This window comes from Antedon mediterranea, chromosome 9, assembly GCF_964355755.1.
Source record: "Antedon mediterranea chromosome 9, ecAntMedi1.1, whole genome shotgun sequence".
In the NCBI taxonomy this organism is placed as follows: domain Eukaryota; kingdom Metazoa; phylum Echinodermata; class Crinoidea; order Comatulida; family Antedonidae; genus Antedon; species Antedon mediterranea.
Genome location: NC_092678.1, coordinates 2,842,681 through 2,869,654, shown reverse-complemented (window position 1 = coordinate 2,869,654; position 26,974 = coordinate 2,842,681). Strand labels below are relative to the sequence as shown.

The following is a 26,974-nucleotide window of genomic DNA, read 5'->3' as shown; positions in this document are numbered from 1 at the left end:
GATGGGCTATGCCCCAAGCATTGGTCACTTACTATGATGGGCTATGCCCGAAGCATTGGTCACTTTGATGGGCTATGCCCGAAGCATTGGTCACTTACTATGATGGGCTATGCCCGAAGCATTGGTCACTTACTATGATGGGCTATGCCCGAAGCATTGGTCACTTACTATGATGGGCTATGCCCGAAGCATTGGTCACTTTGATGGGCTATGCCCGAAGCATTGGTCACTTACTATGATGGGCTATGCCCGAAGCATTGGTCACTTTGATGGGCTATGCCCGAAGCATTGGTCACTTACTATGATGGGCTATGCCCGAAGCATGGTCACTTACTATGATGGGCTATGCCCGAAGCATTGGTCACTTTGATGGGCTATGCCCGAAGCATTGGTCACTTTGATGGGCTATGCCCGAAGCATTGGTCACTTTGATGGGCTATGCCCGAAGCATTGGTCACTTACTATGATGGGCTATGCCCGAAGCATGGTCCGTTAATAAATTTAAATTTATTACATATATGTTATATCTACCCTGCATATACAGCTCTTTTATTTATAACGGTTTAGTGATCCGTATACATCTTTACAGACAGTAAACGTTGGGTTCCGAGTTTCTGGCAAACGTAATTGTGTGTGCATATACTGTAGTGCATTGCATAGCGGACTACTACAATGAGACAACACAGTTCACAAGCAAATATTTTTCTACGAGGCCCTTGTTGTTAGTCCACGAGTGACAAACGTATTCAGTCTACGACAGGCTATTGTTTATTAAGGCTATCCTAACTGTTGCCGTCCGTGGTCACGTATCGCTATGGCCAGCCTAGTTTTGAGTTCAGTGCTTTGAAGCTATAAATATGCTTGATTAATTGGATTTGAACTATGACCTTTGACCTCTAGTACTACTTGGGGTTGTTACAGACCTATCAATCTGCTGCTTCAATATATCAGCGTACACCAACACCATTTTTCGTCACAAATTTGTCTTTTTTTACTTTTCTTTTATTTTTTTATAATGTAATATTCTAATTTAAATACAATTTATACAAGTGGACATGGCTTAACATTTTATGTACATTAATACAGTACAACTAATTCATCAATTGAAATGTTGACTGTTAGAGAAAAGCAATAATACAGAATGCCTATGCGAATGTGGTACATATGGTGGCATGTTAAAAAAAAACAACAATCTTATGATCCATAAAATCATTGGCGTAACGGCTATGAGCACTCACTGACTAAACTGGCTCAGAGCTTAAGCAGCTTAAATAAGTCAGTCTAAATAATAAACATTAACACTAATGATTTAGCGTATAAACATAAAGGCAAACAAATATGATTTCATGAGAACAAAAGGTAACATTAGCCCAAGAAAGATAGTATGGCATTTAGGCGATATCCATTATAAAAATTAACTTTCAATATCAACTATATCATTTACTTTTAAAATATTATTGCTTAGATACAGTCAGTATTAATTCATTGAGTTGCCAAAACAAAATTTAAAAGTAAAATTAAAAGCGATTTATATAAAAAAAAATACATTCAATATTTTGTTAAATAAATTAAGTTATTAAAAATGATTTTGATTAAACATCATAGCTCCAATCTAATACTTGATTAAATTAATTACGGGTTGATGGCCTTTATAAAAAAAAACATGATTGTACCAATTTGCGGCAACTTTTTTGATTTTTTGATCAATTCTAAATATGGCCATATACGAACACCGCTAAAATAAAATCCAATAACCCATGACCCACATTACAGAGTGCACAGACGACTGGGAGTGAAAAAAAACATTTCATTAAAAATGTTGATACTTATTTGATGAAAAAAGGGTTAATCGGCCACACGTGTGATGTTTATTTTTATTATTTAGGTTTCATTTATGGTAGGCCCATCTAGTACTACTGCATGCTCTGTACGAAGAGGGTGCCTGGTACTTCGTTGTTTCTTTTTAAACATTAATCGCTAGACTCTGGGCCTAGCTAGGTTAAATAAAAATATCGTTCCCCTTGATTCACATTACAATAGATGCGTGGCAAAACAATACCTCTCGTAGGATTGCAATAAAAAACAATGTAGTTCGTAGGATCACAATCAGAAACAATACCTCGAAGATGAAACATGCGTAACGTTGCAGTACTTCTTCCTTTACACCAACAAAGCCAGGCAACCATAAACAAGTGGAGCAGCTGCAGTGCTATGAACACCATCACTTGAACGGTCTTTGGTTTCGTTTGATGTAGCCCACCTTCTATACCTCCTATCCAGTGCATGACTTCTTTTTCATCTTCCAGTAATATAATAAAATACCATTTGTTATGCTAATCTTGTTCTCATCTTAGGATGTTAATAGTTTCATTTACTTTGGTTTAAATGGTTCCTTGCTCCAGAAAATACATATTTTAAACTATAGGCTTCGGCAAGTAATAGTCCAATTTCGTTTTCACCCCACTTAGCTGTAGGTAGATTTTGTAGCAGAAGTAATATTCCCTTTAAAAAAAGAAAAACAAATTAAAATGGTGAACACAATTACATTATAATTTTTAATTTATAGATAAATTCTATGACACACAACTACATCATAGAGTTAGAAGCTGAATAGAGTATCACATTGGGAATTCGTATGCGATATATTTATAAGTGTCTGTGTTTTTGCTACTGTTAAGATAGTACAATGTTTTCAGACTCTGCTTTTGTTGTACGTCCCCGATTTAAATTTTTTATCTTTTTTTTTCTTTTGGTGGAAAAGAAAAATTGTCTGGGATCTTGTATAACAAAAAATGTCTATAATAAAGGACAAATTGTAGATACAGTATCATCAGACTCATAAAGAAAAAAAAAATTGTCTGGGATCTCATATCACAAAAAATGTCTATAAAAAAACCAATTGCAGTATCATCAGACTCATACAGTATTCTTTGCTTTCTCAATTTACAATAACATAAAGATGGACTAACGTCTGGTTCTCACCTGGAAGTCTCTTTGATCTTGAATTTCTTTAGAAAATCTTTGTAGAAATGCTGCACAGACGTACAAATGGAACTCCGCAAAGCCATCCGGTTCACTCTAAAAAAAATAAAATAAAATTGAAATAAAAATCTTTTATTTAGTCGCAAGTATGATCTTGGTTTACAGTTTACACAGAAAGGAATTAGTGGTAGACTCTACAGCTCACTGTCACAAATTTGAGCATGCATGTGACTGCAGCCATGTATATGGCCTTGTTTTTAAACATTTCAATTGTACTCTTCAACATTTTTATGGAATAAGTAAATTTAGTAAAAAGTGAGCGAAGTCAAAGGTGATTGGTCATCACTAGACAATAGGCTGCCAGGAAGTAAACCAAGCCTAAACTGCTTTATTAATTCACACTATACATGAACATGTTTCACCTACAAGTATTCATTAAGGAATTATAATACTTTTAGTGTAAGTGAACCATACGACTGATGATGCAGAATATTCCTTACCATATATGTATCCCAAACACGTATCGTACAATGAAGTGGTAACTCCCTCATAAGCAGATTGTTCATCCAACGATAGGAAAACTGCAAGTATTCCACTAAATTCTGCTCAAGGTGTTTTTGTAAGTGAACTGAAAAATAAAATACCAAACCATTCAGATTACAAATGCTATATAATCACATCATCAGTAAACTGACTATATGGTTGGTAAAAAAACAAAGGCAAGGTAAGGATACAGCTACTGCAAACACACGTCAGGAAAGAGCACAGCTACTGCAAACACTCACATGCCAAGTAAGAGTACAGCTACTGCAAACACTCACATGCCAAGTAAGAGTACAGCTACTGCAAACACTCACATGCCAAGTAAGAGCACAGCTACTGCAAACACTCACATGCCAAGTAAGAGTACAGCTACTGCAAACACTCACATGCCAAGTAAGAGTACAGCTACTGCAAACACTCACATGCCAAGTAAGAGCACAGCTACTGCAAACACTCACATGCCAAGTAAGAGTACAGCTACTGCAAACACTCACATGCCAAGTAAGAGTACAGCTACTGCAAACACTCACATGCCAATTAAGAGTACAGCTACTGCAAACACTCACATGCCAATTAAGAGTACAGCTACTGCAATCACTTACACGCCAATTAAAAGCAGAAATTTTGAAAAAAACACCCACACGCCAAGCATGAGTACAGTTACTGCAAACACTCATACGCCAAGCATGAGTACAGCTACTGCAAACACTCACACGCCAATTAGGAGTACAGCTACTGCAAACACTCACACGCCAATTAAGAGTACAGCTACTGCAAACACTCACACGCCAATTAAGAGTACAGCTACTGCAAACACTCACACGCCAATTAAGAGTACAGCTACTGCAAACACTCACACGCCAATTCAGAGTACAGCTACTGCAAACACTCACACGCCAATTATGAATACAGCTACTGCAACACTCACACGCCAATTAAGAGTACAGCTACTGCAAACACTCACACGCCAATTCAGAGTACAGCTACTGCAAACACTCACACGCCAATTATGAATACAGCTACTGCAACACTCACACGCCAATTAAGAGTACAGCTACTGCAAACACTCACACGCCAATTAAGAGTACAGCTACTGCTAACACTCACACGCCAATTAAGAGTACAGCTACTGCAAACACTCACACACCAAGTAAGAGTACAGCTACTACAAATACTCACAGGCCAATTAAGAGTACAGCTACTGCAAACACTCACACACCAAGTAAGAGTACAGCTACTGCAAACACTCACATGCCAAGTAAGAGTACAGCTACTACAAATACTCACACGCCAAGTAAGAGTACAGCTACTACAAACACCCACACGCCAACTAAGAGTACAGCTACTGCAAACACTCACACGCCAAGTAAGAGTACAGCTACTGCAAACACTCACACGCCAAGTAAGAGTACAGCTACTGCAACACTCACACGCCAATTAAGAGTACAGCTACTGCAAACAATCACACGCCAATTAAGAGTACAGCTACTGCAAACACTCACACGCCAATTAAGAGTACAGCTACTGCAAACACTCACACGCCAATTAAGAGTACAGCTACTGCAAACAATCACACGCCAATTAAGAGTACAGCTACTGCAAACACCCACACGCCAATTAAGAGTACAGCTACTGCAAACACTCACACGCCAATTAAGAGTACAGCTACTGCAAACACTCACACGCCAATTAAGAGTACAGCTACTGCAAACAATCACACGCCAATTATGAATACAGCTACTGCAAACACCCACACGCCAATTATGAATACAGCTACTGCAAACACCCACACGCCAATTAAGAGTACAGCTACTGCAACACTCACACGCCAATTAAGAGTACAGCTACTGCAAACAATCACACGCCAATTATGAATACAGCTACTGCAAACACTCACACGCCAATTAAGAGTACAGCTACTGCAAACACTCACACGCCAATTATGAATACAGCTACTGCAACACTCACACGCCAATTAAGAGTACAGCTACTGCAAACACTCACACACCAAGTAAGAGTACAGCTACTGCAAACACTCACACGCCAATTAAGAGTACAGCTACTGCAAACACTCACACGCCAATTATGAATACAGCTACTGCAAACAATCACACGCCAATTATGAATACAGCTACTGCAAACACTCACACGCCAAGCATGAGTACAGCTACTGCAAACACTCACACGCTAATTAAGAGTACAGCTACTGCAAACACTCACACGCCAATTAAGAGTACAGCTACTGCAAACACTCACACGCCAATTAAGAGTACAGCTACTGCAAACACTCACACGCCAATTAAGAGTACAGCTACTGCAAACAATCACACGCCAATTAAGAGTACAGCTACTGCAAACACTCACACGCCAAGCATGAGTACAGCTACTGCAAACACTCACACGCTAATTAAGAGTACAGCTACTGCAAACACTCACACGCCAATTAAGAGTACAGCTACTGCAAACACTCACACGCTAATTAAGAGTACAGCTACTGCAAACACTCAAACGCCAATTAAGAGTACAGCTACTGCAAACACTCACACACTAAGTAAGAGTACAGCTACTGCAAACACTCACACGCTAATTAAGAGTACAGCTACTGCAAACACTCACACGCCAATTAAGAGTACAGCTACTGCAAACACTCACACGCTAATTAAGAGTACAGCTACTGCAAACACTCAAACGCCAATTAAGAGTACAGCTACTGCAAACACTCACACACTAAGTAAGAGTACAGCTACTGCAAACACTCACACGCCAATTATGAATACAGCTACTGCAACACTCACACGCCAATTAAGAGTACAGCTACTGCAAACACTCACACACCAAGTAAGAGTACAGCTACTGCAAACACTCACACGCCAATTAAGAGTACAGCTACTGCAAACACTCACACACCAAGTAAGAGTACAGCTACTGCAAACACTCACACACCAAGTAAGAGTACAGCTACTGCAAACACTCACACGCCAAGTAAGAGTACAGCTACTACAAATACTCACACGCCAATTAAGAGTACAGCTACTGCAAACACTCACACGCCAAGTAAGAGTACAGCTACTGCAAACACTCACATGCCAAGTAAGAGTACAGCTACTACCAACACTCACACACCAATTAGGAGTATACAGCTACTACAAACACCCACACGCCAAGCATGAGTACAGCTACTGCAAACACCCACACGCCAATTAGGAGTACAGCTACTGCAAACACTCACACTCCAATTAAGAGTACAAGTACTGCAAACACTCATACACAGTATAATTACCATTTATTCTTTTAATTAACTCCTCCAGCTGTTTCACTTTGGTTTGAATGCCAGGTTGAGCAAATGTGTAGTTGTCTTGAATGCCATCAAGTAGTTTGCTCATACACCAAAATGTGTCAGCTTCTATTACTCTAAGTTTGTCACCGTTAAGTTGCTTTACGTCGTAATCTTCAACCCGCTTTACATTATCACCTGAAAAAAATTATACAAATTAGAATGAAGCTCACACAAGATGGTTTTGTTGGTGAACATTTAGTAGATTGCGATTTGTTGACGAAAGCAAGAGTATCAAGAATGTGAACATTTAGTAGAGGACTGTGATTTGTTGGTGAAAAGAAGAGCATCAAGAACGTGAACATTTAGTAGAGGACTGTGATTTGTTGGTGAAAACAAGAGCATCAAGAACATGAACATTTAGTAGAGGACTGTGATTTGTTGGCGAAAACAAGAGCATCAAGAACATGAACATTTAGTAGAGGACTGCGATTTGTTGGTGAAAACAAGAGCATCAAGAACGTGAACATTTAGTAGAGGACTGTGATTTGTTGGTGAAAACAAGAGCATCAAGAACGTGAACATTTAGTAGAGGACTGTGATTTGTTGGTGAAAAGAAGAGCATCAAGAACGTGAACATTTAGTAGAGGACTGTGATTTGTTGGTGAAAACAAGAGCATCAAGAACATGAACATTTAGTAGAGGACTGCGATTTGTTGGCGAAAAGAAGAGCATCAAGAACGTGAACATTTAGTAGAGGACTGTGATTTGTTGGTGAAAACAAGAGCATCAAGAACATGAACATTTAGTAGAGGACTGTGATTTGTTGGTGAAAACAAGAGCATCAAGAACGTGAACATTTAGTAGAGGACTGTGATTTGTTGGTGAAAACAAGAGCATCAAGAACGTGAACATTTAGTAGAGGACTGTGATTTGTTGGCGAAAAGAAGAGCATCAAGAACATGAACATTTAGTAGAGGACTGCGATTTGTTGGTGAAAACAAGAGCATCAAGAACGTGAACATTTAGTAGAGGACTGTGATTTGTTGGTGAAAACAAGAGCATCAAGAACGTGAACATTTAGTAGAGGACTGTGATTTGTTGGTGAAAAGAAGAGCATCAAGAACGTGAACATTTAGTAGAGGACTGTGATTTGTTGGTGAAAACAAGAGCATCAAGAACATGAACATTTAGTAGAGGACTGCGATTTGTTGGCGAAAAGAAGAGCATCAAGAACGTGAACATTTAGTAGAGGACTGTGATTTGTTGGTGAAAACAAGAGCATCAAGAACATCAACATTTAGTAGAGGACTGTGATTTGTTGGCGAAAACAAGAGCATCAAGAACGTGAACATTTAGTAGAGGACTGTGATTTGTTGGTGAAAAGAAGAGCATCAAGAACGTGAACATTTAGTAGAGGACTGTGATTTGTTGGTGAAAACAAGAGCATCAAGAACATGAACATTTAGTAGAGGACTGTGATTTGTTGACAAAAACAAGAGCATCAAGAACGTGAACATTTAATAGAGGACTGTGATTTGTTGGTGAAAACAAGAGCATCAAGAACGTGAACATTTAGTAGAGGACTGTGATTTGTTGGTGAAAACAAGAGCATCAAGAACGTGAACATTTAGTAGAGGACTGTGATTTGTTGGTGAAAACAAGAGCATCAAGAACGTGAACATTTAGTAGAGGACTGTGATTTGTTGGCGAAAAGAAGAGCATCAAGAACATCAACATTTAGTAGAGGACTGTGATTTGTTGGCGAAAACAAGAGCATCAAGAACGTGAACATTTAGTAGAGGACTGCGATTTGTTGGCGAAAACAAGAGCATGAAGAACGTGAACATTTAGTAGAGAACTGTGATTTGTTGGTGAAAACAAGAGAATGAAGAACGTGAACATTTAGTAGAGGACTGTGATTTGTTGGTGAAAACAAGAGAATGAAGAACATGAACATTTAGTAGAGGACTGCGATTTGTTGGCGAAAAGAAGAGCATCAAGAATGTGAACATTTAGTAGAGAACTGCGATTTGTTGGTGAAAACAAGAGCATGAAGAACATGAACATTTAGTAGAGAACTGCGATTTGTTGGTGAAAACAAGAGCATCAAGAACGTGAACATTTAGTAGAGGACTGCGATTTGTTGGCGAAAAGAAGAGCATCAAGAATGTGAACATTTAGTAGAGAACTGCGATTTGTTGGCGAAAACAAGAGCATCAAGAACATGAACATTTAGTAGAGAACTGCGATTTGTTGGTGAAAACAAGAGCATCAAGAACATGAACATTTAGTAGAGGACTGCGATTTGTTGGCGAAAAGAAGAGCATCAAGAATGTGAACATTTAGTAGAGAACTGCGATTTGTTGGTGAAAACAAGAGCATGAAGAACATGAACATTTAGTAGAGGACTGCGTTTTACTGGCGAAAACAAGAGCATCAAGAACGTGAACATTTAGTAGAGAACTGCGATTTGTTGACGAAAACAAGAGCATCAAGAACATGAACATTTAGTAGAGAACTGCGATTTGTTGGTGAAAACAAGAGCATGAAGAACATGAACATTTAGTAGAGGACTGCGTTTTACTGGCGAAAACAAGAGCATCAAGAACGTGAACATTTAGTAGAGAACTGCGATTTGTTGACGAAAACAAGAGCATCAAGAACATGAACATTTAGTAGAGGACTGCGATTTGTTGACGAAAACAAGAGCATCAAGAACGTGAACATTTAGTAGAGGGCTGCGATTTGTTGGTGAAAACAAGAGCATGAAGAACGTTAACATTTAGTAGAGGACTACGATTTACTGGCGAAAACAAGAGCATCAACAACGTGAACATTTAGTAGAGAACTGCGATTTGTTGGTGAAAACAAGAGCATCAAGAACATGAACATTTAGTAGAGGACTGTGATTTGTTGGCGAAAAGAAGAGCATCAAGAACGTGAACATTTAGTAGAGGACTGCGATTTGTTGGCGAAAACAAGAGCATCAAGAACATGAACATTTAGTAGAGAACTGCGATTTGTTGGTGAAAACAAGAGCATCAAGAACATGAACATTTAGTAGAGGACTGTGATTTGTTGGCGAAAAGAAGAGCATCAAGAACGTGAACATTTAGTAGAGGACTGCGATTTGTTGGTGAAAACAAGAGCATCAAGAACGTGAACATTTAGTAGAGGACTGCGATTTGTTGGTGAAAACAAGAGCATCAAGAACATGAACATTTAGTAGAGAACTGCGATTTGTTGACGAAAACAAGAGCATCAACAACGTGAACATTTAGTAGAGAACTGCGATTTGTTGACGAAAACAAGAGCATCAAGAACGTGAACATTTAGTAGAGAACTGCGATTTGTTGGTGAAAACAAGAGCATGAAGAACATGAACATTTAGTAGAGGACTGCGATTTGTTGGTGAAAACAAGAGCATCAAGAACGTGAACATTTAGTAGAGGACTGCGATTTGTTGGTGAAAACAAGAGCATGAAGAACATGAACATTTAGTAGAGGACTGCGATTTGTTGGTGAAAACAAGAGCATGAAGAACATGAACATTTAGTAGAGAACTGTGATTTGTTGACGAAAACAAGAGCATCAAGAACGTGAACATTTAGTAGAGGACTGTGATTTGTTGGTGAAAACAAGAGCATCAAGAACATGAACATTTAGTAGAGGACTGTGATTTGTTGGTGAAAACAAGAGCATCAAGAACGTGAACATTTAGTAGAGGACTGTGATTTGTTGGTGAAAACAAGAGCATCAAGAACGTCAACATTTAGTAGAGGACTGTGATTTGTTGGTGAAAAGAAGAGCATCAAGAACGTGAACATTTAGTAGAGGACTGTGATTTGTTGGTGAAAAGAAGAGCATCAAGAACGTGAACATTTAGTAGAGGACTGTGATTTGTTGGTGAAAACAAGAGCATCAAGAACGTCAACATTTAGTAGAGGACTGTGATTTGTTGACGAAAACAAGAGCATCAAGAACGTGAACATTTAGTAGAGGACTGTGATTTGTTGGTGAAAACAAGAGCATCAAGAACATGAACATTTAGTAGAGGACTGTGATTTGTTGGTGAAAACAAGAGCATCAAGAACGTGAACATTTAGTAGAGGACTGTGATTTGTTGGTGAAAACAAGAGCATCAAGAACATGAACATTTAGTAGAGGACTGTGATTTGTTGGTGAAAACAAGAGCATCAAGAACGTGAACATTTAGTAGAGGACTGTGATTTGTTGGTGAAAACAAGAGCATCAAGAACGTGAACATTTAGTAGAGGACTGTGATTTGTTGGTGAAAACAAGAGCATCAAGAACATGAACATTTAGTAGAGGACTGTGATTTGTTGGTGAAAACAAGAGCATCAAGAACATGAACATTTAGTAGAGGACTGCGATTTGTTGGCGAAAAGAAGAGCATCAAGAATGTGAACATTTAGTAGAGAACTGCGATTTGTTGGTGAAAACAAGAGCATGAAGAACATGAACATTTAGTAGAGGACTGCGTTTTACTGGCGAAAACAAGAGCATCAAGAACGTGAACATTTAGTAGAGAACTGCGATTTGTTGACGAAAACAAGAGCATCAAGAACATGAACATTTAGTAGAGGACTGCGATTTGTTGGTGAAAACAAGAGCATCAAGAACGTGAACATTTAGTAGAGGACTGCGATTTGTTGGTGAAAACAAGAGAATGAAGAACATGAACATTTAGTAGAGGACTGCGATTTACTGGCGAAAACAAGAGCATCAAGAACGTGAACATTTAGTAGGGAACTGCGATTTGTTGGTGAAAACAAGAGCATCAAGAACGTGAACATTTAGTAGAGGACTGCGATTTGTTGGTGAAAACAAGAGCATCAAGAACGTGAACATTTAGTAGAGGACTGTGATTTGTTGGCGAAAACAAGAGCATCAAGAACGTGAACATTTAGTAGAGGACTGTGATTTGTTGGTGAAAACAAGAGCATCAAGAACATGAACATTTAGTAGAGGACTGCGATTTGTAGGTGAAAACAAGAGCATCAAGAACGTGAACATTTAGTAGAGGACTGTGATTTGTTGGTGAAAACAAGAGCATCAAGAACGTGAACATTTAGTAGAGGACTGCGATTTGTTGGTGAAAACAAGAGCATGAAGAACGTTAACATTTAGTAGAGGACTGCGATTTACTGGCGAAAACAAGAGCATCAAGAACGTGAACATTTAGTAGAGAACTGCGATTTACTGGCGAAAACAAGAGCATCAAGAACGTGAACATTTAGTAGAGGACTGCGATTTGTTGGCGAAAACAAGAGCATCAAGAACATGAACATTTAATAGAGGACTGTGATTTGTTGGTGAAAACAAGAGCATCAAGAACATGAACATTTAGTAGAGGACTGCGATTTGTTGGCGAAAGCAAGATTATCAAGAACATGAACATTTAGTAGAGAACTGTGATTTGTTGGTGAAAACAAGAGCATCAAGAACATGAACATTTAGTAGAGGACTGTGATTTGTTGGTGAAAACAAGAGCATCAAGAACATGAACATTTAGTAGAGAACTGTGATTTGTTGGCGAAAACAAGAGCATCAAGAACATGAACATTTAGTAGAGGACTGCGATTTGTTGGCGAAAGCAAGATTATCAAGAACATGAACATTTAGTAGAGAACTGTGATTTGTTGGTGAAAACAAGAGCATCAAGAACATGAACATTTAGTAGAGGACTGTGATTTGTTGGTGAAAACAAGAGCATGAAGAACGTGAACATTTAGTAGAGGACTGCGATTTGTTGGTGAAAACAAGAGCATCAAGAACGTGAACATTTAGTAGAGAACTGCGATTTGTTGGTGAAAACAAGAGCATCGAGAACGTGAACATTTAGTAGAGGACTGCGATTTTTTGGCGAAAGCAAGAGCATCAAGAACATGAACATTTAGTAGAGGACTGCGATTTGTTGGCGAAAAGAAGAGCATCAAGAATGTGAACATTTAGTAGAGAACTGCGATTTGTTGGTGAAAACAAGAGCATCAAGAACATGAACATTTAGTAGAGGACTGCGATTTGTTGGTGAAAACAAGAGCATCAAGAACATGAACATTTAGTAGAGGACTGCGATTTGTTGGCGAAAAGAAGAGCATCAAGAATGTGAACATTTAGTAGAGAACTGCGATTTGTTGGTGAAAACAAAAGCATCAAGAACATGAACATTTAGTAGAGGACTGCGATTTGTTGGCGAAAAGAAGAGCATCAAGAATGTGAACATTTAGTAGAGAACTGCGATTTGTTGGTGAAAACAAGAGCATGAAGAACATGAACATTTAGTAGAGGACTGCGTTTTACTGGCGAAAACAAGAGCATCAACAACGTGAACCTTTAGTAGAGAACTGCGATTTGTTGACGAAAACAAGAGCATCAAGAACATGAACATTTAGTAGAGGACTGTGATTTGTTGGCGAAAACAAGAGCATCAAGAACGTGAACATTTAATAGAGGACTGTGATTTGTTGGTGAAAAGAAGAGCATCAAGAACATGAACATTTAGTAGAGGACTGTGATTTGTTGGCGAAAACAAGAGCATCAAGAACGTGAACATTTAGTAGAGGACTGCGATTTGTTGGTGAAAACAAGAGCATCAAGAACGTCAACATTTAGTAGAGGACTGCGATTTGTTGGTGAAAACAAGAGCATCAAGAACATGAACATTTAGTAGAGGACTGTGATTTGTTGGCGAAAACAAGAGCATCAAGAACGTGAACATTTAATAGAGGACTGTGATTTGTTGGCAAAAACAAGAGCATCAAGAACGTGAACATTTAGTAGAGGACTGTGATTTGTTGGTGAAAACAAGAGCATCAAGAATGTGAACATTTAGTAGAGGACTGTGATTTGTTGGCGAAAACAAGAGCATCAAGAACATGAACATTTAGTAGAGGACTGTGATTTGTTGGTGAAAAGAAGAGCATCAAGAACATGAACATTTAGTAGAGGACTGTGATTTGTTGGCGAAAACAAGAGCATCAAGAACATGAACATTTAGTAGAGGACTGCGATTTGTTGGTGAAAACAAGAGCATCAAGAACGTGAACATTTAGTAGAGGACTGTGATTTGTTGGTGAAAACAAGAGTATCAAGAACATGAACATTTAGTAGAGGACTGTGATTTGTTGGTGAAAACAAGAGCATCAAGAACGTCAACATTTAGTAGAGGACTGTGATTTGTTGGTGAAAACAAGAGCATCAAGAACGTGAACATTTAGTAGAGGACTGTGATTTGTTGGTGAAAACAAGAGCATCAAGAACGTGAACATTTAGTAGAGGACTGCGATTTGTTGGTGAAAACAAGAGTATCAAGAACATGAACATTTAGTAGAGGACTGCGATTTGTTGGTGAAAACAAGAGCATCAAGAACGTGAACATTTAATAGAGGACTGTGATTTGTTGGCGAAAACAAGAGCATCAAGAACGTGAACATTTAGTAGAGGACTGCGATTTGTTGGTGAAAACAAGAGCATGAAGAACGTTAACATTTAGTAGAGGACTGTGATTTGTTGGTGAAAACAAGAGCATCAAGAACGTCAACATTTAGTAGAGGACTGCGATTTGTTGGTGAAAACAAGAGCATCAAGAACATGAACATTTAGTAGAGGACTGTGATTTGTTGGCGAAAACAAGAGCATCAAGAACGTGAACATTTAATAGAGGACTGTGATTTGTTGGCAAAAACAAGAGCATCAAGAACGTGAACATTTAGTAGAGGACTGTGATTTGTTGGTGAAAACAAGAGCATCAAGAACATGAACATTTAGTAGAGGACTGCGATTTGTTGGTGAAAACAAGAGCATCAAAAACGTGAACATTTAGTAGAGGACTGTGATTTGTTGGCGAAAGCAAGAGCATCAAGAACGTGAACATTTAGTAGAGGACTGCGATTTGTTGGTGAAAACAAGAGCATCAAGAACGTGAACATTTAGTGGAGCACTGCGATTTGTTGGTGAAAACAAGAGCATCAAGAACGTGAACATTTAGTAGAGGACTGTGATTTGTTGGCGAAAGCAAGAGTATCAAGAACGTGAACATTTAGTAGAGGACTGCGATTTGTTGGCGAAAACAAGAGCATGAAGAACGTGAACATTTAGTAGAGGACTGTGATTTGTTGGCGAAAACAAGAGCATCAAGAACGTGAACATTTAGTAGAGGACTGTGATTTGTTGGTGAAAACAAGAGCATCAAGAACGTGAACATTTAGTAGAGGACTGTGATTTGTTGGCGAAAACAAGAGTATCAAGAACGTGAACATTTAGTAGAGGACTGTGATTTGTTGACGAAAACAAGAGCATCAAGAACGTGAACATTTAGTAGAGGACTGTGATTTGTTGGTGAAAACAAGAGCATCAAGAACGTGAACATTTAGTAGAGGACTGTGATTTGTTGGTGAAAACAAGAGCATCAAGAACGTGAACATTTAGTAGAGGACTGTGATTTGTTGGCGAAAACAAGAGTATCAAGAACGTGAACATTTAGTAGAGGACTGTGATTTGTTGGCGAAAACAAGAGCATCAAGAACGTGAACATTTAGTAGAGGACTGTGATTTGTTGGCGAAAACAAGAGTATCAAGAACGTGAACATTTAGTAGAGGACTGCGATTTGTTGGTGAAAACAAGAGCATCAAGAACGTGAACATTTAGTAGAGGACTGTGATTTGTTGGCGAAAACAAGAGCATCAAGAACGTGAACATTTAGTAGAGGACTGCGATTTGTTGGCGAAAACAAGAGCATGAAGAACGTGAACATTTAGTAGAGGACTGTGATTTGTTGGCGAAAACAAGAGCATCAAGAACGTGAACATTTAGTAGAGGACTGTGATTTGTTGGCGAAAACAAGAGCATCAAGAACGTGAACATTTAGTAGAGGACTGCGATTTGTTGGCGAAAACAAGAGCATCAAGAACGTGAACATTTAGTAGAGGACTGCGATTTGTTGGTGAAAACAAGAGCATCAAGAACGTGAACATTTAGTAGAGGACTGCGATTTGTTGGTGAAAACAAGAGCATCAAGAACGTGAACATTTAGTAGAGGACTGTGATTTGTTGGTGAAAACAAGAGCATCAAGAACGTGAACATTTAGTAGAGGACTGCGATTTGTTGGTGAAAACAAGAGCATCAAGAACGTGAACATTTAGTAGAGGACTGTGATTTGTTGGTGAAAACAAGAGCATCAAGAACGTGAACATTTAGTAGAGGACTGTGATTTGTTGACGAAAACAAGAGCATCAAGAACGTCAACATTTAGTAGAGGACTGTGATTTGTTGGCGAAAACAAGAGCATCAAGAACGTCAACATTTAGTAGAGGACTGTGATTTGTTGGCGAAAGCAAGAGCATCAAGAACGTGAACATTTAGTAGTAGTTTGCTGTTTGGTTGAGCTCGGCACAAAGGGACTTTTATGGAAATTACTTACCTAAATATTCAGATAAAAACACTACAAAAAATGGTGTGACTAGATCATTGATTCCTTGGACGTAACCACTTGCTGGATGACGGATTGCCCAAATGTATAATATCCTTTCAAATATCTAAGAAAAGTATTGAAATAATATTTGTAACAGTTTAAAGTTGTATTCACAAATAATTGAAACAGGAAAAACATTCTCAACAGTGTACGTATAGTCATAGTTAACTTTCCCAATACACCATTGGGCTGGTCTAATATGTCTGGTTTTATGGTTAAAAAAAATTTAGGAACTGTTGGAACTCAAGAAAAGTCTGGTTTTGGAAGAGGGTCTGGTTTTGGGAGTCTCTGGTTTTTCGAGAATCCAGTATTGGGAGAGTTGACTGTAGTACATTTTATGAACTTTAATTGCGAGAGTGTAACATATTATATTTAACCAAGATACTAAAGTGTCATATCATGTATACAAAATAATATGAATTAAGAATAACCTAAAAATGAAGAACTAAGAAATGTAATAAAAGATGATGTAAACAGAACCCTCAACCACAAATTTGAACAAAAATTTGCTGTCGTAAACTTTACCACATTCTGCATCTTTGTGTCCAATATTTCAGGTTAATTGTGTTTTTTTTTTGTTAAAACACAAACATAACATAACAAATTTAGTGAAACAAAAAAAAACACCAAAAATATATATAAAAAGCAAGCATGCATGCAAAGTGGGGTACATTTAGGCTCCTGTGTAGGATAAGGAGGAGTAAGGGTTAATTAAGGGCAGTAACAATGTGAATTCATAAAAATGTGTGTGGTAAATAATGAAAGAAAATTAACACAAAATGTAGTGATGATAAGATGATGGAGCATAAATGACAACAGTCACAGACAATATTACGAGCACGACAATCTAAGTCCATCAATTTAGCTTTCTTTTATCAATAACTTTTTTCCATATTAAATATCTTATATCAATTTAGTAAAATTAATTTGGATATAGAAAAATATCAACTATTTTGAAACTAGATATAAAGAAATAAGTTTGTGGGAATTTATTTTACCAATTTTATTTTTATTTATTTTTTAATAGCTATTTACTTTACAAATTTATTCCTTTTTGTTTTTGGCTTATTTTGGCAATATTGTTTACTGTAATAATAAATTTAGCAATTTCTTATTATGTCTATATTAATTGTTTTTACAATAGGAGGGACTAAATTACAAACAAAAAATAAACTCAACAAAATATTATTACAAAAATGATTTTAACAGATATGAATTGATTTGAAGATGGATGCTAAGCAACCCTTTCTCCTCCTTCTCATAGACGGTACCACAACAGGACGGATAAATTACCTCTTGAACAATTACTTCACGTAACAGCGGATGCGGCATTCGGGGTATATCTTTCTGAATCTGTGAAAACAGCGCCACCAAACAAAAATAAAAGAAAATGCTCTATTTGTAGAATATATAATATATTTGAAAAATCTAGGGTATAGATTTACCATATCTCCACGACAAAATTGCTAAAGTAAAGACATTTTATAAAATACTGTACAACATCTAAGCAAAAAAAAATTAATAGAAATAAGAAATATAAAAAAGAAATGAAAAACTGACACTTTAGGGCATTATACTGCAATAATAGGTGGAAGTTTACAGGTTTTTTATAAAATTAACCAAAATTGAAAATACTGTAATATACAGAATGTAGAATTCCTTCTTTTTATGAAAATCAATATAATGCCTGGTGTGTATGTAGACAGAGAAAATGTTTTAATCTCACTGATTATAGACATCTTAAAGTTAAAAATTCCCTTCAGGTAGAATGCCATCCTGAGATGAGAATGCGTCGTCTTGTAGTAATTAGTCGGTACAGTTGATTAAAAAAAAAATTTGATATGCAATTTTATTTTCTATGGACCAGAGATTTAAAAATAAAAGATTGAATGAATGAATGAAAACATGAAACCTGGTCACATTTAAGTCCAAGGATTATTTGGCATGAAGGCTTAGATATCTGAAATTTGAGGGCAGATTTATAATTTAATATTTTACAAAAGAAATGTTGACTTAAGTCTGTGAAAAATGAGAAAAGGTTATGTAGTTATTAAAAGTTGGTTAAAATTACAAAATTACAGTATTTTGAAAACATACCAAGGAGAATGGATCCTAAAGGTAATTTACTAAGAAGCAAGAAAGAATAAAAAGTTTAGAAAGTAAAGAATGAAAAAGTAACATTGAAAAAGAAAGCACATTTTAAAAATATAAAATTTAGATTTTTTGTGCAAAATATATACAAATATTTTATTGGTATAAAAAAAATCATTGCAAAATTTAGGTAAGCTAAATAAAAATACTTATATTCAGCATTTAAAATAGCAGCTTAGTCGTGGAGAAACAGTTTAATCAACCCTGTGATGATAGACTCTATCCAGACACTTACCTGCTGAACTAACTCTTGCTGGAACAAGGGAATGAGGGGATTGGTCCTTGGAATATCAATGTGTATCTGCACGGAGGCCAACATCACAAATAATTTAGAAAAATAATCAAACAACATATTTGTATTTGTCTAAGCCTAACATTTACATTTAACTTTGTTTCAGCGAGAAGTATACTACAAGATAAAAATGATTTAGTGAAAAAGTGAATTTAAACAGTAAAATTCCTTTAGGACATGCTTCCCTATTCATAGGACACTCCTTTTAAGAGGACACTCCTTTTAAGAGGACACTCCTTTTAAGAGGACACTCCTTTTTGGAGAACACTTTGTTGGGACCCAACGATGATCCTTTAAATAGGGGTTCTACTGTATTATAAAAACAATCATAATAAATATTGTTTAAAGATGTATTGTCCCCCAAAAACATGAAAAATGAAGATTATTAAAATCAAACCTCGAATATGCCATTTTGTAATTTTAACCAAGTTAATTACTTCCGTAGAAAAAAATCCCGAAAAAATAATGTTTTCACTTATAAAATGACAAAATAAACAGTTAAATTCAATCAAAACCCATTGGCTGGCAGCCAATTTGACTATTTTTTGCTCTAAATTACAGTTTTTTCAGGTAAGTAATTTTTTTTTTTTCGATCCAATTTTTTGTCAAAGTGAATAACTATTATGTGACATTAAAATGGCATATTCAACAAACAAATTCTAAAAATTTATTTTTTCAGGGGGACAATACATCTTTAATCTTGCTACTTTTTAATTACCTCCGCCAGAATGACGAGAGGTTATGTAGTCGAGTGTGTTTTTGTTAGCAGGATTACAAATCAATCAAATGGATCAAAAAGTTTTTGCCCGATTTTCATAAGATTTAAAAAGATGGTTTTATAGCTGTATGTACGTCACTTAATATTCATATGCCTAGGCGGAGGTTCGCACTTCCTTAAAGTGCCCTTTTTTTAAAATAAATAAACTTTATTTATTAATATTTAATAAATTAAAAATACATTCAACAAGAGGAACCGATACTAAAATGATAATTTGCATCTTACTGTAATTACCTGTCGAAACATTTCTTCATTGTGAGGTTCTGTTTTTGTGTGATAGTACTGCTCGATAAAATTAAAATATTCTTCTCGTTTTCTGTCTAAAGTAATATCTCGTCTATCGATATTTGCTGGTAGGTATCCCTAAAGAAGTAAAGAACAATTAGAAGAAAAAAAACTAATAAATGAAGGATGAAATTATGATGGGGAAAAATTATTTCCCCAGCCTAGAGGTTATTTTATGATACCACCCATCCAAAAAACTACTTAAATTGATGACGCCCACCCAACTAATTCTTAAACTATATCCCTACAAGTGTAATATTTTAATTCTCTTTAAAAGGTCTTAAGAAACTTTATGCAAATATAAATTGTTATTTGTTAGTGATGATTTTAATGAGTAAATTGAGGATACATGTATGTACTAATTGCCCTTTTCTAATACAGTACATCTCCTCTTACAATACATGCCTCATAAATTCAAAAGTTTGAATACCAATATTTTAAAAACAAGCAGACAATGTAACATCAACGTCATCTGGAAATGAGATTACCAAATCCCAAAGGAATCAGACAAACTTTGACATACTGTTTGTTAAGCTCTGTCTACACTATCAAATTATTTTGACAAAAAAAGTGTGATGTGCCCAAATATGGTAGTGATGTGCTCAAATATGGTAGTGATATGACATCGTCATGTCCATATATGGACACATCACATTTTTTGTCACATAAAGTTTGATAGTGTAGACAGAGTTTAAGAATACTTAATAATAGCAAATTTTACAGATGTTTGTTTATACTCAATAATTTTCCTTTTTATCTTTTTGGATTGTTCTTACAATATTTTAGTGATCTAGTTGGTTTCTAGTCAACTCTCCCAATACTGGACACCTAATATGTCTGGTTTCAAAAAATTCTGGTATTTCAAATATATTTTTAATAAATTTTTGGGAGATTTTCCCGTTTTTTAGGAGAGTTGACTGTATCATCATTTTTATTGTATGCAAAGAAATTATATTTACAAGTAAAATTTTCCAAGTCATTGGTCTCACATGCGTTGGTATTCCTTTCCAGCTGAGTTTTCTTAATTCCTCTGAAATAATAAAAAATATATAAAATTTGTTAGCTTTCCAAGTGAAAAATTTAATGTGACAATTACCTTATTATTTGGTGATCATGTGAGGACACACAATCAACAGTGCAACATTACAGGAGAGATAAAACGTATTCTTTAAGTCCTGTCTACACTATCAAACTAGTTTGACAAAAAATAGTAGGATGTGCCCAAATATAGTTGTGATATTCCTAAATAGTAGTGATATGACATCATCATGTTCATATATGGGCACATCACATTTTTTTCTCACATTTTGATAGTGTAATTATACCAACTAATGATATAGGATATACAAGGGTGTAGTTAGATAAGTCTAGGGAGCGAGTGTCAAATGTTAGTACTATCAAGAATCTCTATTTCTGTTGGGTAGGTATTTTATTAGTAATTTTATTATCAGTGATAACATATTTACAGATAAAAAGCATCTAAAAACCGCATCAATTCTCATAAAAATAAATAAAACAAAAAATTTTATCTATTAATATCGTTGGAAAGAAGAGTTCGATACACATGCAAGATTTTATTAAATGTTTGGCTGACTGGTTAGGTTAAAACGGTGTTCATCTCCACCTAAAATAATTACAAAATTGGCTTCAAGAATAGCATTTCAATCTGGATTATTTTTGAATTTCAGTCTTTAGATTGAATTAAAATGGAATTAGAAAAGTAAAGCTATGGCAATCTATTCCCAATGCTCAATATTAGTAATCATTTTAAGTGAAGTGCTCAACGTCAGTGATTGGTTAAACTCTACAATGGTTCAGATTATAATATTTTACAGCTATTATAATGATTGATGTCTCTTTGGAGAATTTTTTATAATAAATTTAGATTATTGTATTAAATACTGCTGCATGAATTTACTATGGTAATTTAATATTATCATATATTCACAAAGTAATAGTAGCTAATAGCAATAGGTAATTTGTTGGGGCATTTTAGATTTGTTAAAATTAATGGAAGTACAAATTATTTTGTGTGTTATGTAAATTTAAAAGGGTGACACTACCACATTGACTTTTTGGCCTTGCAGTAGCACATGAACGACCCGACAGGCCATGCAGCAGCCCATGAACGGACCAATAGGCCATTGAGCAGCCCATGAATAGCCAAGAAGGCCGTGCAGCAGCTCATGAATAGCCCAAAAGGCCATTCAGCGGCCCATGAACGGACCAATAGGCCATTGAGCAGCCCATGAATAGCCCAAAAAGCCATGCAGCAGCCCATGAATAGCCCAAAAGCCATTAGAGCAGCCCATGAACAGCCCAACCGGCTGTAGAGCAGCCCATGAATAGCCCAAAAGGCCGTAGAGCAGCCCATGGACAGCCCAAAAGGCCGTGCAGCAGCCCATGTACAGCCCAACATCTCAACCAAAAGATGGTAACATTGTAATATTAAACCAATAAAAATGTTATTTATTTCTGTAAATATTACCAACCTAAATCTGTGTTTGGACCTGATAATAATAGACCAAACTTATGTTGCCTTGACAACTCGACGTCTGCTACTGGTTCCGACGACATCCTGATAGGACTTGTTGGTCTGGGTTCATTTATTATTGCTACATCTGTTGGTATTTCTGAACTTACTGAAGGATCTGATGGCGGTGAAAAAAGAATTTATTATTAGAAAACTGAAGTTGGTGGTAAGATAAAAGAGTGGGTGACCGAGCGGTTAAGACAGTGGAACTATACGTAGCCATAACATTGACAATTTGAGGCTCACTCACTCCATGGTTCTGAAGGTAGAACGAGTCTTTTCTTAATTTTAAATTACAACAAAAAAATATAAAAAGTACTGTAGGTATGGACAAAATTAGTGTAATTAGTAATCTATAATGAATCCTGACCTTTAACTTTTGCATCATTTTGCCCAGTATCATGAACACTTTCATTAAGCTCTTGCTGAATTGCTAATTGTTCTCGTTCCTGCAATTTACTTAGAGCCATAGCGTTCAACTCTTCCTCGTCAACGTCCCACGCATCATTCATTCTATAATCGAAATCCGCAAACGTATCTTTCTTCTTTTTGTTGCCTTTTGTTGCCGTATGATCCCGTAACCGAGTCTGAGCTGCTATCTCTTCGGTGCCGTACTTCGCACTGTACACTGGACGCATGCTAACAACATAGAATTTATCACTGTTAGAACATGTAATGCTTGACTGGTTCATGCATAGACTATTGGTCTCAATGGTTCAATTATATCTTGATGATTGTGACCGATTTACTATAGTTGAGGATTATAATGGCATTGCTTTTGGGAAGTTTAAGTGCTTTCCAATGAGATATAAGAGACAATTTGCATATTAAAATAAGGCAACCAATACATCAAATATAAAAAAAATCAATAACAAAAATGGTTTGAACTGTAAATACCAAAAACTATTTAGTATTTTAACTATACTACATACATGTTTATATATTTTTTAGAAAGGGGTTTGAGAAAGGGGAAAGGGGTGAAAGAGTAAGGGGGTAGGGGGGTGAAAGAGTGAGGGGGAGGGGGGGGTGAGTGAAAAGATGTTTATTTTTCCTGCTATATTATACTACTGTAATAATAACTATTGTCATATCATACTTTATAACTTCTACAGTACAGCAAATAATTAATCACTTGCTACTACATTATTAATACACAACAGTATTCATTAACAATGTTTTAAAAATTAGAAAAAAAAATGTGTAAAGATATAATAGCTAATATGCAATTTTAAAGAATTTTTTGTTAAACAATATTAGTTTAATACAATAACTTCTCTGGTTATTACGGTAATATTACTTTTTTTGTTATAAAAAACAAAATTTGGAAAGCACCAAACATTTGAAATATTAGTTAAATGAAGTTTAATGAACATAAAAAGACCTGTTTTCCGTAAATCATGCAGTATCACCTCTCATGATACACTTTACATAATGTGTTATTTTGTTTACACTTCATTACCTACTAACAAATAGGAATTTAACTTCCCAGTCTATATAAATAAAATATAGTTGTTCATTTTTAGTAAAAGTTGTTACCAATATAGTGTGAAAGTGCAATTAGCATATTAAGTAAATAATAACGATAGGTTAATGCTATACATTCATGGAGGGTACTAAAGTAACAACAGTAATGTACTAATATATAGGTTAATGCTATACATTCATGGAGGGTACTAAAGTAACAACAGTAATGTACTAATATAACTTTTACTACTTCTTTTAAACTTGATAAGATTTTTTGTGTATTCATGCGAAACATGCACTATACTACTGTATTGCTATGCATTCGAACCAGGTAACTGTAGCATAGGGCAAATGTAGATTTAGAACAGTGCATTATGGTTAGAAGAATTCCAAAAAAGGAAATTATAAACCAACCCTGTTCAAAATTAAATGTCAAAGTCAAATTAAAAAATATAAATCCAAATTAAATATTCTTAAATTCAATTAAAAAGTAAAGCAAATTCATAAATCCAACGTACACTTCACTCCCATCCAAATGAAATGCACTGAACATAAAAAAATAATAGTTTCAATAATGAAATAAACAAGTTAAACAAAGTAAAAATGTTAATATTAAAAACTATGGCATAATTGGAAAAATCTAAAACATACATGAGGCTAGAATAGTTCCACTGGGTTAAACTAATTGGGATGGCATTATACAAACTAGATATTTTTCTTATACTGTATGGTACAAAATGGAAAAATATACATACTCTGTAAAACAATGAGGAAGTATGAAACATTAAAACACAATCAAATATCTATGGTAGACATATTATTATTATTATTATTATTATTATTATTAATAACATAATACTTCCTACTTTCTATAATGTAATTGTAGTATTTCTACTATTTACAGTACATCAGAATATTAAAACATTACAGCAGTGCACGGAAAAGCTTTCAAATTATTAAAGAGCTATATGGGCTACACAATTTTAAAAAGAAGTTTTATCTTTGCGAGATGACAAACAATGACAGTAGTATAGCGTTTGCATGGGATTTCTGAATCTTAAAAAGCAATCAAAACTGTGTATATAAGCATTTTGTTGTATGCATTAAATCTTTCTGTGAAATGTACTTAAATTAATTAAAATGTTAGCATTACAAAAATATTGAGGAAAATAATTGCATCAAATTGGTCAACGTTTTACAAAAAATTATCTTTTACATTTTTTTTTTCAGGGGTTAAATAAACTCATAACATTATTCTATAAGAGTACAACTTATTGTTTACTTCTCCTAGCAGTACTAATTTTATAAGCAGCACAGAAATTCTGTATTTAAATCCCAATTTAAAACAGCTGTCTTGACCTTTCCATGCAAATATATTTAATTTATATAGACGCCAACACTCCTGTTTTGGCCGGGACACCCGTGTATTCTAAACTCGTCTCCCGGCCTAACAAGCTTTTTCTCCCGGATTACAAAGAAACTGAATTTTTATTTATGTGTCTTGTTTTCTGCATTAAAATATAACAAAAAGGCTTACTGTACACACAACCAAATTTACAATATTTAAGACATTGTACAACCATCTGCTGTCATAATTTTTTTGATGTTTCCCCCAACGGAAAGGGAATTCTCCTCTCATAGCTACCCTGCCTTACTAGTAAAGTTATGCCTTGACTAGCCTAGTAGTAGTACTGATTAATCTGTTTACTTTTCGCCATGGCTAAAGATACGGTACCGTATCTTAACTTCCGTTTGCTAAAGGTACGGTAAAATTGCATTACGTCATAATCATCCAGTGGGGACGTGGTACATGTGTAACGTCATTGTGCAAGGACTTTGGATTTGTTTTCATATTGCGAAAACAGTGATCAACCGCTTAAAATTTCTTTATGCTTCATTTATTGCTACTATCACCGTCGTGTGTGACAAAAACTAAATGTAGCCTACGTCTGTTATTATTAAAAAGCCAAAACAAGTTGATTTTAATTCTAGAATACACAAAACCGTTTCAAAAGAGGCCTACTACGTACTATAACCTATAGCCTCATTATATGAGTTTGTTTGTGTAGGGAAAGCAGTACCAGGCTGGGGCCAGCTGCATGTGTCTGTGACTAAGCCCTGGGACTACTGTCTAAATCATAATATTTGAGGGCCCCTATATTGTCCGCATTTGCTTGTTGTTTATGTGTCTGTAAACAAAATTAATAACAATTATAGGCCTAAATACTTCATTTGGAATCAAAATCTCATTTCCAACATTGAATTATAATTCCTTTACTTTTAATTTGGCTACTGTATCAAGATATCGGACTATAATACTACTACTACTGTATGTTGTGTAATGGAATAATATTTGAGATTGAGTGCATGTTTTAAATGCTTTATGTAACGTCCATCAACCACATAAACTTGCTCTATTAATACAGCATCGACGTTGTCACCCGTTGTTAAACTTTGCTAGGTCTAGTGCCGGGGCTGAGTCACAGAATCAGAGCACACATTCATGCAGCCTGGCGCTGCCGATAGGCATTCTCTACAGACGCAATAAGAAAAAAAATCCAAAGTCCTTATACGTCCCAGCAACCCATTGGCTGATTATGACGCAATGCAATTTTACCCTACCTGCTGTACCTAACGGAAGTTAGGATACAGTACCGTATCTTTATTTAGCCACAGCTTTTATTTTTTAGGTAGGGTCTAAAATTATTTAATTTTAATTTATTTCATCAAAACAAACAGTAACGAAAGTTGACACTTATCTTAATTCGGCCTACTGTAGGCCTACACACAGCCATGAAAATATATTTATTCATTTGTATTCATTTGAATTACTTATTGAGGGAAATAAATTTTCTAAGCTAGGCCTAAGGACGTCATGGCGGTCAACCGCTGAGCTTTATCGGGGTATAAGGCCTCTCGATCCCTTCGAAAAAATCTTCTGTTAGGGGGTGGGGGTGGGCTTACCTTCCTGGAACTTTATCAGCTCCTTTCTTCCAATACGTCCCCTTTTTCGGTGCACTTGTACTGCCAAACCCTCCACCTATTGTAGTTGTTCTTTTTTCTGAATTTGCCATATCGAAAAACTTAGCAGAAAGACTTAAAACAGACTTTTAACTTGGAACTTTAATGTTTAGTTTCTGAAACTCAGATCCGCCATACTGATTACGTCGCACA

At 35.8% G+C, this 26,974-nt stretch overlaps 1 protein-coding gene across 3 annotated transcripts; it reads right to left on the bottom strand.

Moving 5' to 3' along the window:
• Nucleotides 1-760: 760 nt before the first annotated feature.
• LOC140058934 (TBC1 domain family member 22B-like) lies at nucleotides 761-26,949 on the bottom strand. 3 transcript variants are annotated; one of them, XM_072104728.1, is made up of 11 exons: nucleotides 26,765-26,949; nucleotides 22,707-22,975; nucleotides 22,296-22,454; nucleotides 20,763-20,833; nucleotides 19,744-19,881; nucleotides 18,684-18,749; nucleotides 16,247-16,361; nucleotides 6,806-6,997; nucleotides 3,483-3,610; nucleotides 2,983-3,078; nucleotides 761-2,502 (listed from the first exon to the last, which is right to left on the bottom strand). In XM_072104728.1, the coding sequence occupies exons 1-11, from the start codon at nucleotides 26,872-26,874 to the stop codon at nucleotides 2,368-2,370; spliced, it is 1,479 nt and encodes a 492-aa protein (XP_071960829.1). In that variant the 5' UTR covers nucleotides 26,875-26,949; the 3' UTR covers nucleotides 761-2,367. The 3 variants fall into 3 exon arrangements, with proteins under 3 accessions (XP_071960829.1, XP_071960830.1, XP_071960831.1); XM_072104729.1 differs by having other exon boundaries at nucleotides 19,753-19,881; XM_072104730.1 differs by lacking the exon at nucleotides 18,684-18,749 and adding an exon at nucleotides 17,591-17,650 and having other exon boundaries at nucleotides 19,753-19,881.
• Nucleotides 26,950-26,974: the final 25 nt, after the last annotated feature.